Source organism: Notolepis coatsorum (genome assembly GCF_963971535.1).
Source record: "Notolepis coatsorum genome assembly, chromosome: 2".
NCBI classification, from domain to species: domain Eukaryota; kingdom Metazoa; phylum Chordata; class Actinopteri; order Aulopiformes; family Paralepididae; genus Notolepis; species Notolepis coatsorum.
The window spans coordinates 4,110,367-4,126,696 of record NC_140166.1 but is presented as its reverse complement, the minus strand read 5'-3'; the positions used below and the strand labels follow the sequence as shown (position 1 = coordinate 4,126,696).

The 16,330-nt window shown below is 42.5% G+C and overlaps 1 protein-coding gene across 1 annotated transcript in view; it reads left to right on the top strand.

Moving 5' to 3' along the window:
- Nucleotides 1-16,330, top strand: part of ddx52 (DEAD (Asp-Glu-Ala-Asp) box polypeptide 52) — a 116,461-nt gene that overhangs the window by 79,632 nt on the left and 20,499 nt on the right. Inside the window, exons 10-11 of the mRNA XM_084338033.1 lie at nt 11,654-11,776; nt 12,147-12,297. Coding sequence (XP_084194159.1) covers nt 11,654-11,776; nt 12,147-12,297 — 274 coding nt within the window. The remainder of the gene's footprint in view (nt 1-11,653; nt 11,777-12,146; nt 12,298-16,330) is intronic.

Genomic DNA, 16,330 nt, shown 5'->3' with positions numbered 1-16,330 from the left:
TGGGAGGTCATTGTCCATCGTCAATTGAATATTTGAATAATGAAGCATATAATTACATGTGAAAAATAGGTATATAGGGCTATATTGGAACGAATCAGGATGTCAATTTCCAAAAGTGTCACTTGTTCTGTGGCACTTCACACCCACTCTGTCATCCTGGGCGGTCATTTTCCATTGTCTTAATAGCGTCTGTACTGGGGGACGAGATGGCGATTGTGGGGTCACGTGGCTGTGACTCTCCACACCCCCTCTGCCATCTTGGTACCTTGTTACCCTGGTAGCCGGCGGGAAGACTTGCATCCGTTGTTCCCTGGCTGGACGGGCCGACAGGATAGGGGTCACGTTGTTGCTTGGTATCCGGCGGGAAGACTTGCATCTGTTGTTCCCGGCCGATGTACCCAGGCTGTTGTCGTCTTGGTCATCTTGGTCATCGTGGTCATCTTGGTCATCTTGGTCATCGTGGTCATCTTGGTCATCTTGGTCATCTTGGGGTCGCCCCCTCTGACCTCTTGGATCTCTCCCATAGTTTGAGGTAGGTTGATTTGTCACTTCTCGGGCGACCCCCATGGGTCCCCGAGAATTGTAGCAGCAGTCCTCTATTGAAGTGTGGTTGGCCTGGTCGTGTGACCCTGTCCGTAGGCCTCGCAGGACATCACAGATACAGTCCACAGAGGACTCATTTCTTTTCTCTCTTTCAGGTCCATTCAGGGCTCTCGTCGCCCTGTAACCTGGGTCCAGGCCGATGTCTCTCTGTCCGGTCTAGGAGGTCTAGGAGGTCTGGGAGGTCTGGGAGGTCTAGATGAGGACCTTGAGGATGCTCTGGAGCTTGACCTATCCCGGTCTTCCTCCATTTCCGGTTTCTGACCTGAGTCAGTATATTCCTTCTTGCCATTCGCTGCGTCGTCCGCTGACTCCGGGGGGACAGCCCCCCCCCCCCCCCCCCGTCTAAGAGTGCTCCTGGCCCGAAATAGGGCAGGTTCTGATCCTTCCGGTCCGAACTGTACTGTCGGTCTCCTTGGTGTATCCTAAGGAGGGAGGTCGGTTCATTCCAGGATCGCAACATATTCACTTTGATCATCTGATCCTTCATATTGCGTATGGCTCTCTCTGCCACCCCGTTCGTATCGGGCTGGTAGGGTACAGAGTATTGGGCCATTACACCCGCTTCCTCCAGTAGTTTCAGTCCTGCTCTCAGACACTGCTATTCGTCTTGATGGCACTGGTTCAGGTTTTTGTCCCCCTTACCAGCGCACATTGTTCACAGACCTTTCGGACTGTTGTTTCCGTCCACTTCCTTCTTGCACAGGGGGTCTACCCTGTGTTGTGCTTGTCTCGGTCCAGACTGGGTAGTTAGTTACTGTTTATGTCTGGTATTAGCTCCGGCTAGTTAGCCAGCTTGTAGATTCAGGCTATGTAGCCTCTTATAGACTCAGCTCCTGCTGATAACACCAGCCTGTATTATTACGCCGGTTCCACTTCCGTCACAGTAGCAGGACTTATGCAGGACTTATTCTGATTTTAAGTAAACATTAGGTTATTTCTAGTTCAGGTGACCTGGTACCTATTTTTCTACTTAGGTTTCGACTGTAAGTAAACATTACGTAACTTTTTAGTCATGAGTGATCTTTCACTGCAATCACAAAAATATACTTTAAGTGTGATTCTTTCTTTGAGTAGAACCTTCTATGTTTTTGACTGTAAGAAAACATTACGTAACTTTTTAGTCATGAGTGATCTTTCACTGCAATCACAAAAATATACTTTAAGTGTGATTCTTTCTTTGAGTAGAACCTTCTACGTTTTTGACTGTAAGAAAACATTACGTAACTTTTTAGTCATGAGTGATCTTTCACTGCAATCACAAAAATATACTTTAAGTGTGATTCTTTCTTTGAGTAGAACCTTCTACGTTTTTGACTGTAAGAAAACATTACGTAACTTTTTAGTCATGAGTGATCTTTCACTGCAATCACAAAAATATACTTTAAGTGTGATTCTTTCTTTGAGTAGAACCTTCTACGTTTTTGACTGTAAGAAAACATTACGTAACTTTTTAGTCATGAGTGATCTTTCACTGCAATCACAAAAATATACTTTAAGTGTGATTCTTTCTTTGAGTAGAACCTTCTACGTTTTTGACTGTAAGAAAACATTACGTAACTTTTTAGTCATGAGTGATCTTTCACTGCAATCACAAAAATATACTTTAAGTGTGATTCTTTCTTTGAGTAGAACCTTCTACGTTTGGTTTTTTCAAATCTGTAATTGATTCTACTCCAGAGGCACCTGACAGCAGTCATTTCGGTTCATATTCTTTCGGCTTTTGATACCTATTTAAATAGTATAAAGCCCAACTCACTTGAACTTATGTTCTTAGCCCCGGAACCTCCAATCCGTTTTGACAGACCTATAAACCAGTGACTTGGCCGCCTAAGCACCACAGCGTCCTGTATGCTGAGGCTTCCAAGTCCCCACAAATCTGATAGGCCCGTCGGATACAGAGACCCTGATGCTCGCTCTGTCCCCCCGCGTCAAGGTGCTAAGCTTGAGAGTTTGCAGAGTCTAAATTTTTTACCCATAGGCGCTGGTGAGTGTACATCTCATACAGCTGATATGGCTGGTAGGGTGCTAACCTACCAAATGGTTGCTGTCAGGAAATCCCTTCTGAATGAAATAGATTACAAATTCACTTTACTTTACTCTGGGTTTAGAGCAAGGACGGACATCTTTACATATTATACTTAAAATATATACAAAATGCATGTAGTATTCTATGTCATGTTTCTTCCTAAATGACAATAACACTATATATTATTCCTCTTGACAGATGAGCGGTATGTCAAGTGCAGTTTGCACTTGCTTGAGTGTCATGTGTCAGGGCCCCAGAAGGTAATTTCTCCCTTTGTTGCCCTCATCTCTGCTCGCTGCTCTGGGATTAGTTTCTCCACCATCTTATCCCCTGGATCTTGACCGGGGGTCCTTGCTTCTCTTTCCATCATTTGGGCCTTTGAAGCCCCTTTGGTGAGCTAGCGTCTCCTTGTGCTAGCTTCTCTTGAGCTATTACTCAATATGTTGAGTAATCAGAACTGTGTTCAGTTTCAGAGGTATTTAGCTCCCCATCCTGTTCAGGCTCAGACTCAGTTTCACCTGAAGGTGTCATCTGTGGCCTCGGGTTCTGATCCTTCATCTGAATGTCGCCATCCTCCTCTTCTGGGCCATAGAAAATGGAACAGTGCTCATAATTGATGTTTTTGGCCTTTAGGTACTCGTCTAGCGAGTTGAACGCCTCTATGTCAGTGGAGGGAGATACTCGTTTTGAGGTGGAGCCTTGCGCCTCATAAAGAGGAAAAATGACTACATCGTCTTCTTGGTTCTGTCCATTTCCAATATCCTGTGGCAGAACAGGGTCTCCATTTGTGGGTTCAAATGTCAGGTCCGACATAACCACACACATAACCATCCAGTCGTCATCACTCTCCTCATTTTGTGGTGATTCCTCCACCGTCAGTTCCCTGTGGTCTAGATCTATGGATTGTTCACGTTGAGAATCTTCATGATTCAACCCTTGCTCTTTAATTGACGCTTCCGTCTTGACCGCATTCTCAGCCTGCATAAGCAGTGTCTCAGGAGGCAGAGCGGTCGTCTGGCAATCGGAGGGTTTCTGGTCCGATTCCAGCTTGTCCCAGGTAGTGTGTCGAAATGTCCCTGAGCAAGACACATAACCTTTAACTGTTCCAGTTTTGCAGGTTGGCACCCTGCATGGCTGTCTCCGCTGTCTGTGGGGTTTAAGCTCTGCCTTGGTCTTGAAGGTCTTCCCACACTGGTCACAGCAGTAAGGTTTCTCTCCTGTGTGTACCACGTGGTGTAGTTTAAGGTGACGCTTCGTCTTGAAGCTCTTTCCACACTGGTCACAGCAGTAAGGTTTCTCTTGTGTGTGCACCAAGTGGTGACCTTTAAGGTGACGCTTCGTCTTGAAGCTCTTTCCACACTGGTCACAGCAGTAAGGTCTCTCTCCTGTGTGTACCACGTGGTGTAGTTTAAGGTGACGTTTCGTCTTGAAGCTCTTTCCACACTGGTCACAGCAGTAAGGTTTCTCTTGTGTGTGCACCAAGTGGTGACCTTTACGCTCTTTCTTCATCTTGAAGGTCTTCCCACACTGGTCACAGCAGTAAGGTTTCTCTCCTGTATGTACCAAGTGGTGACTTTTAAGCTCTCTCTTCGTCTTGAAGGTCTTCCCACACTGGTCACAGCAGTAAGGTCTCTCTCCTGTGTGTACCACGTGGTGTAGTTTAAGGTGACGCTTCGTCTTGAAGCTCTTTCCACACTGGTCACAGCAGTAAGGTTTCTCTTGTGTGTGCACCAAGTGGTGACCTTTAAGGTGACGCTTCGTCTTGAAGCTCTTTCCACACTGGTCACAGCAGTAAGGTTTCTCTCCTGTGTGTACCACGTGGTGTAATTTAAGGTGACGCTTCGTCTTGAAGCTCTTTCCACACTGGTCACAGCAGTAAGGTTTATTTTCTGTGCCAATTACTGCTTGCTGTACAGCCGGCAGCTCTGGATATTGTGATTTGCTTGGTTCTGTGAATTCCTCACTTCCCGCAAACGTTACAGGGGACTCTGGGTGTTCCTCCCGTTCTCCTAGGTAGTCTAGACCCAGGTCGGGTATGGACACTCCCAATCCCTCATCCGAGGGTGATTCCTCCTCTATGATGTGGGAATGATTGTGAGACATCGTGTTAGCACTGGTTTGTTAGCCGATGGTGAGCTAGTTAGCTCTCCTGGCTTGTCAGCCCGTGTTCCAGTGAACGCGCCGTTTTAGCTAGCGTCACGTAGCCTCGGGCTAGGTAGCCATCCAGTTAGCATTCAGTTCACTCCTGGCTTGTTGGCTGATGGCGAGCTAGTTAGCTTCCGTCTGGCTAGGGCCAGCTCATGGGTGTTAGCACTGGCTTGTTAGCCGATGTCGTGCTAGTTAGCTTCCGTCTGGCTAGGGCCAGCTCATGGGTGTTAGCACTGGCTTGTTAGCTGATGTCGTGCTAGTTAGCTTCCGTCTGGCTAGGGCCAGCTCATGGGTGTTAGCACTGGCTTGTTAGCCAATGGCGAGCTAGTTAGCTTCCGTCTGGCTAGGGCCAGCCCATGGGTGTTAGCACTGGCTTGTTAGCTGATGGCGAGCTAGTTAGCTTGCAGTCCTGTGAACGGCCGTTTTGGCTTCGTTTCACATACCGTCTCCCCTCCTTACATACAGTAGCTTTGGGTAGTTGGCTCTCCAGTTCGCCTTTCTGTGAACGGTCGTTTTGACTGCGCTTCACATACAGTCTCCCCTCCTCACATACAGTCGCTTTGGGTAGTTGGCTCTCCAGTTCGCCTTTCTGTGAACGGTCGTTTTGACTTCGATTCACATACAGTCTCCCCTCCTCACATACAGTCGCTTTGGGTAGTTGGCTCTCCAGTTCGCCTTTCTGTGAACGGTCGTTTTGACTGCGCTTCACATACAGTCTCCCCTCCTCACCTACAGTAGCTTTGGGTAGTTGGCTCTCCAGTTCGCCTTTCTGTGAACGGTCGTTTTGACTGCGCTTCACATACAGTCTCCCCTCCTCACCTACAGTAGCTTTGGGTAGTTGGCTCTCCAGTTCGCCTTTCTGTGAACGGTCGTTTTGACTGCGCTTCACATACAGTCTCCCCTCCTCACATACAGTCGCTTTGGGTAGTTGGCTCTCCAGTTCGCCTTTCTGTGAACGGTCGTTTTGACTGCGCTTCACATACAGTCTCCCCTCCTCACCTACAGTAGCTTTGGGTAGTTGGCTCTCCAGTTCGCCTTTCTGTGAACGGTCGTTTTGACTGCGCTTCACATACAGTCTCCCCTCCTCACCTACAGTAGCTTTGGGTAGTTGGCTCTCCAGTTCGCCTTTCTGTGAACGGTCGTTTTGACTGCGCTTCACATACAGTCTCTCCTCCTTACAAACAGTATCTTTGGGTAGTTGGCTCTCCAGTTCGCCTTTCTGTGAACGGTCGTTTTGACTGCGCTTCACATACAGTCTCCCCTCCTCACATACAGTCGCTTTGGGTAGTTGGCTCTCCAGTTCGCCTTTCTGTGAACGGTCGTTTTGACTGCGCTTCACTTACAGTCTCCCCTCCTCACCTACAGTAGCTTTGGGTAGTTGGCTCTCCAGTTCGCCTTTCTGTGAACGGTCGTTTTGACTGCGCTCTACATACAGTCTCCCCTCCTCACATACAGTAGCTTTGGGTAGTTGGCTCTCCAGTTCGCCTTTCTGTGAACGGTCGTTTTGACTGCGCTTCACATACAGTCTCCCCTCCTCACCTACAGTAGCTTTGGGTAGTTGGCTCTCCAGTTCGCCTTTCTGTGAACGGTCGTTTTGACTGCGCTTCACATACAGTCTCCCCTCCTCACCTACAGTAGCTTTGGGTAGTTGGCTCTCGTCTTGGGTAGGGCCAGTTCACTTCCTGTGGGCAAAGCACGAAATTATGCTGCACTTGTAACTCCCCCCAGAGCTCTATAAACATTATATTACCCTTTAGTTGTGAGTAAACGTTGCTTTAATCACAAAGATAGAGCTTTCTATTCATTTGTGATATCCCCAAGTAGAGCCTTCCACTCGAGTCGCCAGTAGAGCTTTCTACTTTAATTTTAGCCAAATCTGTAATTTAATTTTACTCCAGAGGCTTTTGACAGTAGTCCTGTCTTCTTCGGCCGTTTAGCACCTATTTTGGTTAGTATAAATGCACATCGCCAGGGACGCCATGTTAAGTACCGGTCGTAAACCGAGGTCAGATTGATTATCCCATAACTCATTGGTCCGAATCCCAGCTTCTAGCAGCGTCCTGCGAAGTTTGGGACGTCTAGGACTCAATTGTGTTCTATAAAATTCAGGGCTTAAACTCAGCCGACCTCGGCTCACACACATGCACCCCCCCCGTCCCCTCCAGTCATACAGTTGATAGATTAGAGTTGCGGGGTATATTTACTTTATTCTATTTTGCTTTATTCTACTCGGTTGGCCGTATTACCACGAAGTGGTTGACATGCAGAACCGAACGAGTCTACAAAATGTTGTTGTTACTACTGACCGACAAGAGATAGCGAATGCACCGTTCCGACCCCCGTCAGTCATCGACCTTAGGTCGAGTGATTGAAGTTGCGGAATCTTTTATTTTATTTGCACTGGGAAGGACTCTTTATTCAGATGAGGTCCATTTCCCTTATCCGTTACACGTATTATCACTGTATGGCTTTACTTGATAATCCCATTATACAGTACACGTATTATCACTGTATGGCTTTACTTGATAATCCCATTATAGCTAGGGATAAAGCCACTTATTCTATTTTGCCTTAATGCATAATCATATGTCTCCTTCTACTCCGTCTGGGGAAAGCCACACTCAGGAGGTTTTTTACATCATAAATCAGGCACATTACTGGACCGCGTGGTTGACATATTTCTCCTTTTACTCCGTCTGGCTAAAGCCTTAATGCATAATCCTATTTCTCCTTCTACTCCGTCTGGGGAAAGCCACACTCAGGAGGTTTTTTACATCATAAATCAAAACGCAAAGGGTGAAGTTACAATTGCAGAACACATTTCAATGCTTACCCGGCCGTCTGGTCAGAAGAAAGGATACAAAGGATATATTTATAGAGAGGTTTAATTAGAAAAGGCAAGTTACAAAAAGAGACTGAATTAGAAAATTTCCAATTCAGTTAAAATATGCACAAAACAAAACATCTCATCTGGCACGGCTTGTGCCCCGTGTCAAGCAGCAGCATCTTCATCTCTCCCCTAAAAGTCTGCTCTTGAACGGGCTACCGTCCCTTTTATATCGACATTGTACCATATTTCCGATTGGTCTAAACACAGTGATGTCACAGGGATGTAATTTTTGTTTAGCAAACCAAAATACAATACATAATTCGTATGAACTCCTCCTTCTTTGTACTAACGTTACTTCTAGTTACCTAGTGGTTTTAAGTAACAGAAAGTCCCTTATTCCTTCAGAACAGACAACTGCTTTGTCTGTGGTGACCACGTGATCTGTTACCAGGCACGAGGCCATCCATAGGATTTCTTATCAGGATTCCTTAAAAGATCCCCTCTCGAAACAGTTTTACACATCATTCTTTTAGTATTATTCTCTACTGACAGTTAATTATAAGCATGCCATTTATGAAAACTTTTACTGTACACATTAAACATTTAATTGTTATATAGTTTTTTAAGATTCCCTCTATAGTTTCAGGACTCCCTGTTTTTCAACCCTCAACCTTTAATTCCCTTCCCGTCTGAAAGGGTTAACATTTTACAGCTTTCTCTCCTCTGCTGAGGCCCACATTCCCTAGGTTGACTCCCTTTTGCCTGTTGTCTGTGAAGAACTGTGAAGAACAGGCCCCTTCTATGGAGACATTAAAGGCTCAGTTCCATTTTTTATAAGTAGAGCCATCATAGAGCTATCCTCCAGAGTTCAGTTTAAAGATTATACTGGTCATATAGGAACGACTCAGGATGTCATTGTCCAAAAGTGTCACTTGTTCTGTGGCACTTCACACCCACTCTGCCATCCTGGGAGGTCATTGTCCATCGTCAATTGAATATTTGAATAATGAAGCATATAATTACATGTGAAAAATAGGTATATAGGGCTATATTGGAACGAATCAGGATGTCAATTTCCAAAAGTGTCACTTGTTCTGTGGCACTTCACAGTTACCAACAAACTCCTAAATGCACTGACACAATGGTTGGTTATCATCAGCCAGTGTTCACTTTTTATAAGGTATTGTCTTGGTAAATTACCATAATCCTATACTGTGAATGTTACCAACAAACTCCTAAATGCACTGACACAATGGTTGGTTATCATCAGCCAGTGTTCACTTTTTATAAGGTATTGTCTTGGTAAATTACCATAATCCTATACTGTGAATGTTACCAACAAACTCCTAAATGCACTGAAACAATGGTTTATTATCCTCCAGTGTTCACTTTTTATAAGGTATTGTATTGGTAAATTACCATAATCCTATACTGTGAATGTTACCAACAAACTCCTAAATGCACTGAAACAATGGTTGATTATCCTCCAGTGTTCACTTTTTATAAGGTATTGTATTGGTAAATTACCATAATCCTATACTGTGAATGTTACCAACAAACTCCTAAATGCACTGAAACAATGGTTGATTATCCTCCAGTGTTCACTTTTTATAAGGTATTGTATTGGTAAATTACCATAATCCTATACTGTGAATGTTACCAACAAACTCCTAAATGCACTGAAACAATGGTTGGTTATCATCAGCCAGTGTTCACTTTTTATAAGGTATTGTCTTGGTAAATTACCATAATTTTATACTGTGAATGTTACCAGCATATAATGCACAGCAACAATGGTTGGTACTGATGACTTGTCACCCAGTTTATTGAACATATTTTACAATAAAAATTTTCATGGCATCAAAGTTTCAAGTTTTCTGCATTGTAAAGTATTCTGTATTTTATAATAATGTTTTCTGGACCTACACCAGTAGTTATAACTTACTTGTTCATTAGCGCCAGGCATGGTGGTTGATGAGGTAGTAGTATTTCCAGGTGAAACTAATTGATATATTATCAATACAAGATATTATTACTTTATGAATGTGTTTATCATGTATGGACGAATAAATTGGAAAACAGGTAGGTACAGAGCAACACAGTGTCTACAACACAGGAGCAGATTATGCACAGTACATGAATGAGAAACAGTCAAAATGTTTTTTTGTTTAGTTTATTGCATGCACATGATCTATAATACCTGATCGGTACAATATCTACTAACCTGATCAATACAATATATTCCCACCTGATCGATATAATAGTATTACTGCATTTCAAGTTTGTCAGTCAGTCGGACTGTCAATCAATCAATCAATCAAACAATCTATGAATCAAACAATCAATAAAACAATCAAACATTCTATCAATCAAACGACCAACAAATCAATCAAACAAATCAATCTATGAATCAAACAATCAACAAAACAATCAAACATTCTATCAGGCAAACGACCAACAAAACAATAAATCAATCAAACCAATCAATCAATCAAATAATCTATGAATCAAACGACCAACAAAACAAATAAAACATTCTATCAATCAAACGACCAACAAATCAATCAATCAAACAAATCAATCTATGAATCAAACGATCAACAAAACAATCAAACATTCTATCAAGCAAACGACCAACAAAACAATCAATCAAACCAATCAATCAAACAATCTATGAATCAAACGACCAACAAAACAATCAAACATTCTATCAATCAAACGACCAACAAATCAATCAATCAAACAAATCAATCTATGAATCAAACGACCAACAAAACAATCAAACATTCTATCAATCAAACGACCAACAAAGTAATCAATCAATCAAACAAATCAATCTATGAATCAAACGATCAACAAAACAATCAAACATTCTATCAAGCAAACGACCAACAAAACAATCAAACATTCTATCAATCAAACGACCAACAAATCAATCAATCAATCAAACAAATCAATCTATGAATCAAACGACCAACAAAACAATCAAACATTCTATCAATCAAACGACCAACAAATTAATCAATCAATCAAACAAATCAATCTATGAATCAAACGATCAACAAAACAATAAAACATTCTATCAATCAAACCAATAAAACAATCTGTCAAACAATCAAACCATCCATCCATCCATCCCAGTCTAAATTGCTTTATAACACGTTCAGTACCTATTATCACCCCGCCGGCACACCGTTCATAAAAGTGCCTGTAACTCCTGTTCTAAAGAATTTACCTGTACTTTTATCTTTTGTTGACGTTTTTTAACTTGTAATTGTGAACGAACGAAGACATGCAGAAACAAACGGTTTTTTGCATTGTGTACATCAACTTGTCGTCTTCAAATGAGCCCAACCATTTCCCCATAGTTATAATATAAAATATAGAAATAGCTCCGCTAAGATCATGAGATATGCTAGAATTGCCCAGGAATCCTGGCAACCCACAGTCATTTTCCGGATTTTTGGCCGGCACCCAAAGTGTTAAGAGGTTAAAAACACAACTTTCCAACGATTATTAAAATATTTCGTAGTTCCAAACGGAGAGACAGAGCAGTCCTATAGGTGGTTTTTGATGGCGAACTCGGTGGTGGTGTCCATTTCAAAATGCCACCATGAGAAATGCCTTTTTTCAGCACCGAAAGGCCAACATTTCTTTGTCAGATTCAACACTCATTTAGCAGGTGGCAGTGTAATATCAAGCCCTGCAGTGCTTGCAAGATTCTAGGTTCAGAGAGTCGGGAACGGAGTGTAATCTTCATGGTGCTTAGTTTTGGCAAAAGTCTAATGAATGAAAGACCATAAATCTGTGAAATATGATGTTATGTGTGGGGTCTACCACCGTTTCAATAGCGGTTTGGATTTGGAATATCTTCTAGTGCATGCCAGGCATAACTAGCGATCTGCTAATGAGCAGTGGCTTCAACTGCATTTTCTAGAATCTGTGCTGAATTGGATCACATGTTGGTTTTGTATTGCAGATCATTTATCGCAGATTTCTCTCTCTCTCTCTCCCCCCCCCCTCTCTCTCCCTCTCTCTCTCCTCAGGGCTTCCTCCCTCCTATGCTTGTGTTTGTCCAGTCAATAGATCGAGCACGGGAGCTATTCCATGAGCTGGTGTACGAAGGAATCAACGTTGACGTCATCCATGCCGAACGCACACAGCAACAGGTACACACACACATGTGCTGAAGATGTGCTGATAGTGGTAGTCTAGTCTAGACTAACCCAAGCCTAATTCCTGGACATTTGTTGGATTTTAGGAATCTCACAATTTGATTTGATTCCGATTCTTAGGGTCATGATTTGACTCAAAAACAAATAGATTTTCGATTTATACATTTTCTATTACTTGCCTATCATCTCAAACACGCTGTTCCCATGTTGTAGCCACATCAGTCTTTTATCAGACACTAGCTTAGGTGGAAACACGTGCTGGCGACATAGTGCCATCGTCTGTCTGTCTATATTGTTTATACTACTAGGTAGTATAACACGTAATATTTAGTGATTTTGTGACTGATTATGTTTCCTCTCTCAGAGAGACAATGTTGTGGCTAGTTTCCGCTCGGGGAAGATCTGGGTATTGATCTGCACGGCTCTGCTGGCCCGAGGAATGGACTTTAAAGGAGTCAACCTGGTGCTGAACTACGACTTCCCAACCAGTGCTGTCGAATACATCCACCGCATCGGTTAGTACCACTGGTGTCTCTATACTGCTATACTGTACCCACTAGAACTGTTACAACTAGTACTACTACTATGACTAACACCACTGCTATCACTAAATATGTTAGTACCACTGGTGTCTCTATACTGTACCCACTATAACTGTTACTACTAGTACTACTACTACTACTACCACCACTGCTATTACTAAATCTGTTAGTACCACTGGTGTCTCTATACTGCTATACTGTACCCACTAGAACTGTTACTACTACCACCACTGCTATTACTAAATATGTTAGTACCACTGGTGTCTATACTGCTAGTGCTATACTGTACCCACTAGAACTGTTACTACTAGTACTACTACTACCACCACCACTGCTATTACTAAATATGTTGGTACCACTGGTGTCTCTATATACTATAACTGTTACTACTAGTATGATATGATATGATGATATGATACATTTATTTATATTGCGCGTCCCGGGAGAGAAAAGATAAACAAAAAAAGACTGAAAAAATACAGGCAGTCCAACCAAGCAAACAGACAGACATAATACACCACGCATACAACAATACAAAAAAACTAGCTCATGGATTGTTTATGGCGAAAGAGTACTGCTACTTTTACTACTGCTGCTGCTACTACTACTACTACCACCACCACTGCTATTACTAAATATGTTAGTACCACTGGTGTCACTATACTACAACTGTTACTACTAGTACTGCTACTACTACTACTACTACTACTACGTCAAGAGCCTGAGTGTAATCTTTGACCCAGAGCTCAAATTCGACCGGCAGGTAAATTCCGTAGTAAAATCATGCTTTTTCCAACTCCGTAACATCACTAAAATAAAAACAATCCTTTCACCCGTTGACCTGGAAAGAGTAGTAAACGCATTCATCACATCACGCCTTGACTACTGCAATGCCCTCTACACCGGCATTAGTCAGGCAGCCATGTCCCGCCTTCAAATGGTACAACACTCTGCAGCTAGGTTCCTTACCGGCAGTGATGTACCTGAACGCGTTCAATGAACGATCGTTCATGAACGCGTTCGTATTTTGGGCGAACGTGAACTGAACGTACTGATTATCCGCTAAATGAACGTAATTGAGAACGCGTTCATTCTCAGCGCTGTGTAACGGAGTTCAAAAGTGCGTTCATTCTCAGCATCTGTTATAACGGCGTTCAAATATGTGCCAGATTTCATATGTATTTCAGCCGAAAACCCAGTGAAAACACACCGTAAACAGGCTTTAAAATTATGTGGAAAACCAACCGATCTGGCAACGCGCCTGTACACCCCCTGCTACGTCATCAGACTCATCACAACAACAGCTGAATCTGCGTCTGCGAGCAGAAGCCCAGAGCTGCGCAGCAGCAGGTCGAGAGCAGCACTCGCTCAGAGAACTCTACCTCTAGATGTCGGCGCTTGGGGATTTAAAATAGTTTAACGTTAAAGTCAGTACTGACTCAGACGGAAACAATCTAACGTTTGTCTGTAAACTTTGTCCACCCGGTTTGAAGAAGCAAGTCCCCACATCGACGCGACAACGTCGACAGCAACATTGAGAATATGCAAACGTCCTGTTTTAGTTTTCATAATAAAGACAATTCAAGCAAAGTTGTTCCTCATGTTTTTGAAAATATACTGTAGAGATGAAAGCTGCAGTGTGGACTGAATGCGCGGTGGCAAAGCGTTATGGAAATGCCAGTATTCTGATTGCTGTCTGTGTGGTTCAATATTTTTTACAAATAATAGTTTGCAGCAACGTATTGAAAAAAGAACTAACAAAATGGGCCGTTCAATATCTCCTTTATGTTCGAAATGTCAAACAGACCTGGGTACCTACAGGCTACAGTCTATCACTACTTTTGGGAATCTAAGTGTTTATCCAGGTTCTGGGGCCAAGTGATTGATTGATTGAACACTTTATTAACATATTGCAGAATGGGTACAGTATAGTACAGCTCAGTCATGAATTGAAAATGGGGGACCCTGATGTAAACAAGACGAAAGTCTTTCTCTGGTCTGCATCCCCTTAACAATTGTATGTATTGAGCTGTACTGTATCAGGGTCCCCCATTTTCAATTAATCAGGACATACATGACATACAGATAGACAGTACTGCTACATCTATACATTTATGACATACCAGATTTGCAAATACAGTACTGTTTGTGATACAAAAAGAGTCCAGAAAAGAGAGTAGGCCTATATACATTTGACATAGAAACTGTACATTGGAGGGGGTTGGGTAGGAGGGGTGACACCCTTTACAATTCAAACTATTTGATAAACTTCTACTTTCGGCCCGGAAATGCATTCTGATAAACTGGATTAAGGATAAGCCTCCATTTTTACAAATGTGGTATAGAGAGATCTTCGGTGTGCTACCCCATGAAAGACACTGTGCAAATGCATAGAGGCAACAACGCTTCCTTTCAGGAGGTGTGGGCCCCACTATTAGACTATTTTCCTGCTGCAATTTCTCGGATCCTTCTAAAGGCCCAGTGCCCCATTGTATGGACAGACCTAGGATAGGAAAAAATAAATATATGTCTACATGTGAATGGGCTCGAGGCAAGTGCAATACTGTACAGTGCCTGTCTTGGTTTGCTTTTCCTTTTTTGCTTGTTTTTCTTTTTGTTTTGTTTTTGCTTGCTTATGGTGTGGATGATGGCATAGAGATGAACTGGAGGACCCCCCCCTCCATTGTCCCAATGTGTGTTTTTGTAATGTAAGTAACTGTACGTGAAAAATCTATATAAAAAAAATCTATATATAAAAAAATAACTAAAAATAACTAAATTAGTTCATTTTTGAAACCATGAACTTTAGTTCAACATTTTGAATTATGAACTATGAACTGAACTAGTTCATTTTAAAAATTGTGAACTGTGAACTGAACTAGTTCATGTAGAAAGTGAACTTTCCCAACACTGCTTACCGGCACCAAAAACAGAACACATTTCACCAGTTCTAGCCTCCCTACACTGGCTCCCAGTCCCACTTAGAATAGATTTCAAAATCCTCCTCCTGACCTTTAAGGCACTATCGGGTGCAGCACCCCTATACATCACAGAGCTTAGGGCTGGACGGTATGGTCTAAAATTTATATCACGGTATAATTTGAAGCATAGATGGTAACGGTATATATCACGGTATATTCATTTATCTTAAAATGTCTATATAAAGGCTTCTGAAGGGGTAAGACACTGGTATGGCAGCTATTACTGTACTCTTGTATTACTAGGACATATTTCACATAGTACAGAGGTATTTTAAGAACATTTATTGTGCAAAACTGCAATAGAAAAATGCAAAACCTTTTCTCAAGTTACTTCCATCTCTGAAAAACACTTTTTTCATGAAATACAATCAAATCAAGCAGCACAAAGTGAAAATAAAAACTACAGCTGGACAGGAGGTTTATTTCCCTCAAACAACTCAAACACAATAAAACTCCAACATAACTTAACTTTAGTGTACATGTTTGACAACATAGAGAGAGAGCGTGATGTAATAGGCTTGAGTTTGAGGTTTGAGCGTCCTAAGTTGCCGTAGTTGATGTCACACCAGGATGTCATTGTCAACACACAGAGTTGGAAATGGGAGCAGCCCGATGGATAACGTGATATAAAGAAACGAATAGCGAATAAATGTGAAGTTATCTTTGAACCTCTGTTGTCAAGCCTCAGCAATATAACACCCCCCCCCCCCCCCCTTCCACACTAATGAAACTGGTGCAGCGGAGTCACGTTAGAACGTTAGCTTAGTGGCTAATGTTAGCCCATTGCTGCGCTAAAGCAAGTCTCCTCTCAGCCTCCTTAGTCAAATTGAAATGCCAAAACTATATGGCAAGGTCCGTGAGCAAGTGGAGAAAAACTCAGTTCAATTAAACACTATGCAACGACCACTGCAAACGTCGAGTGAATCGTCAAGTAATGTTAACGTCATTGCTAATGCTGTGACTAGCTGCTCTAGTCTACCGGTCACAAGGTATAGTCAAAATCCATACCGTAGTGCAAATACATA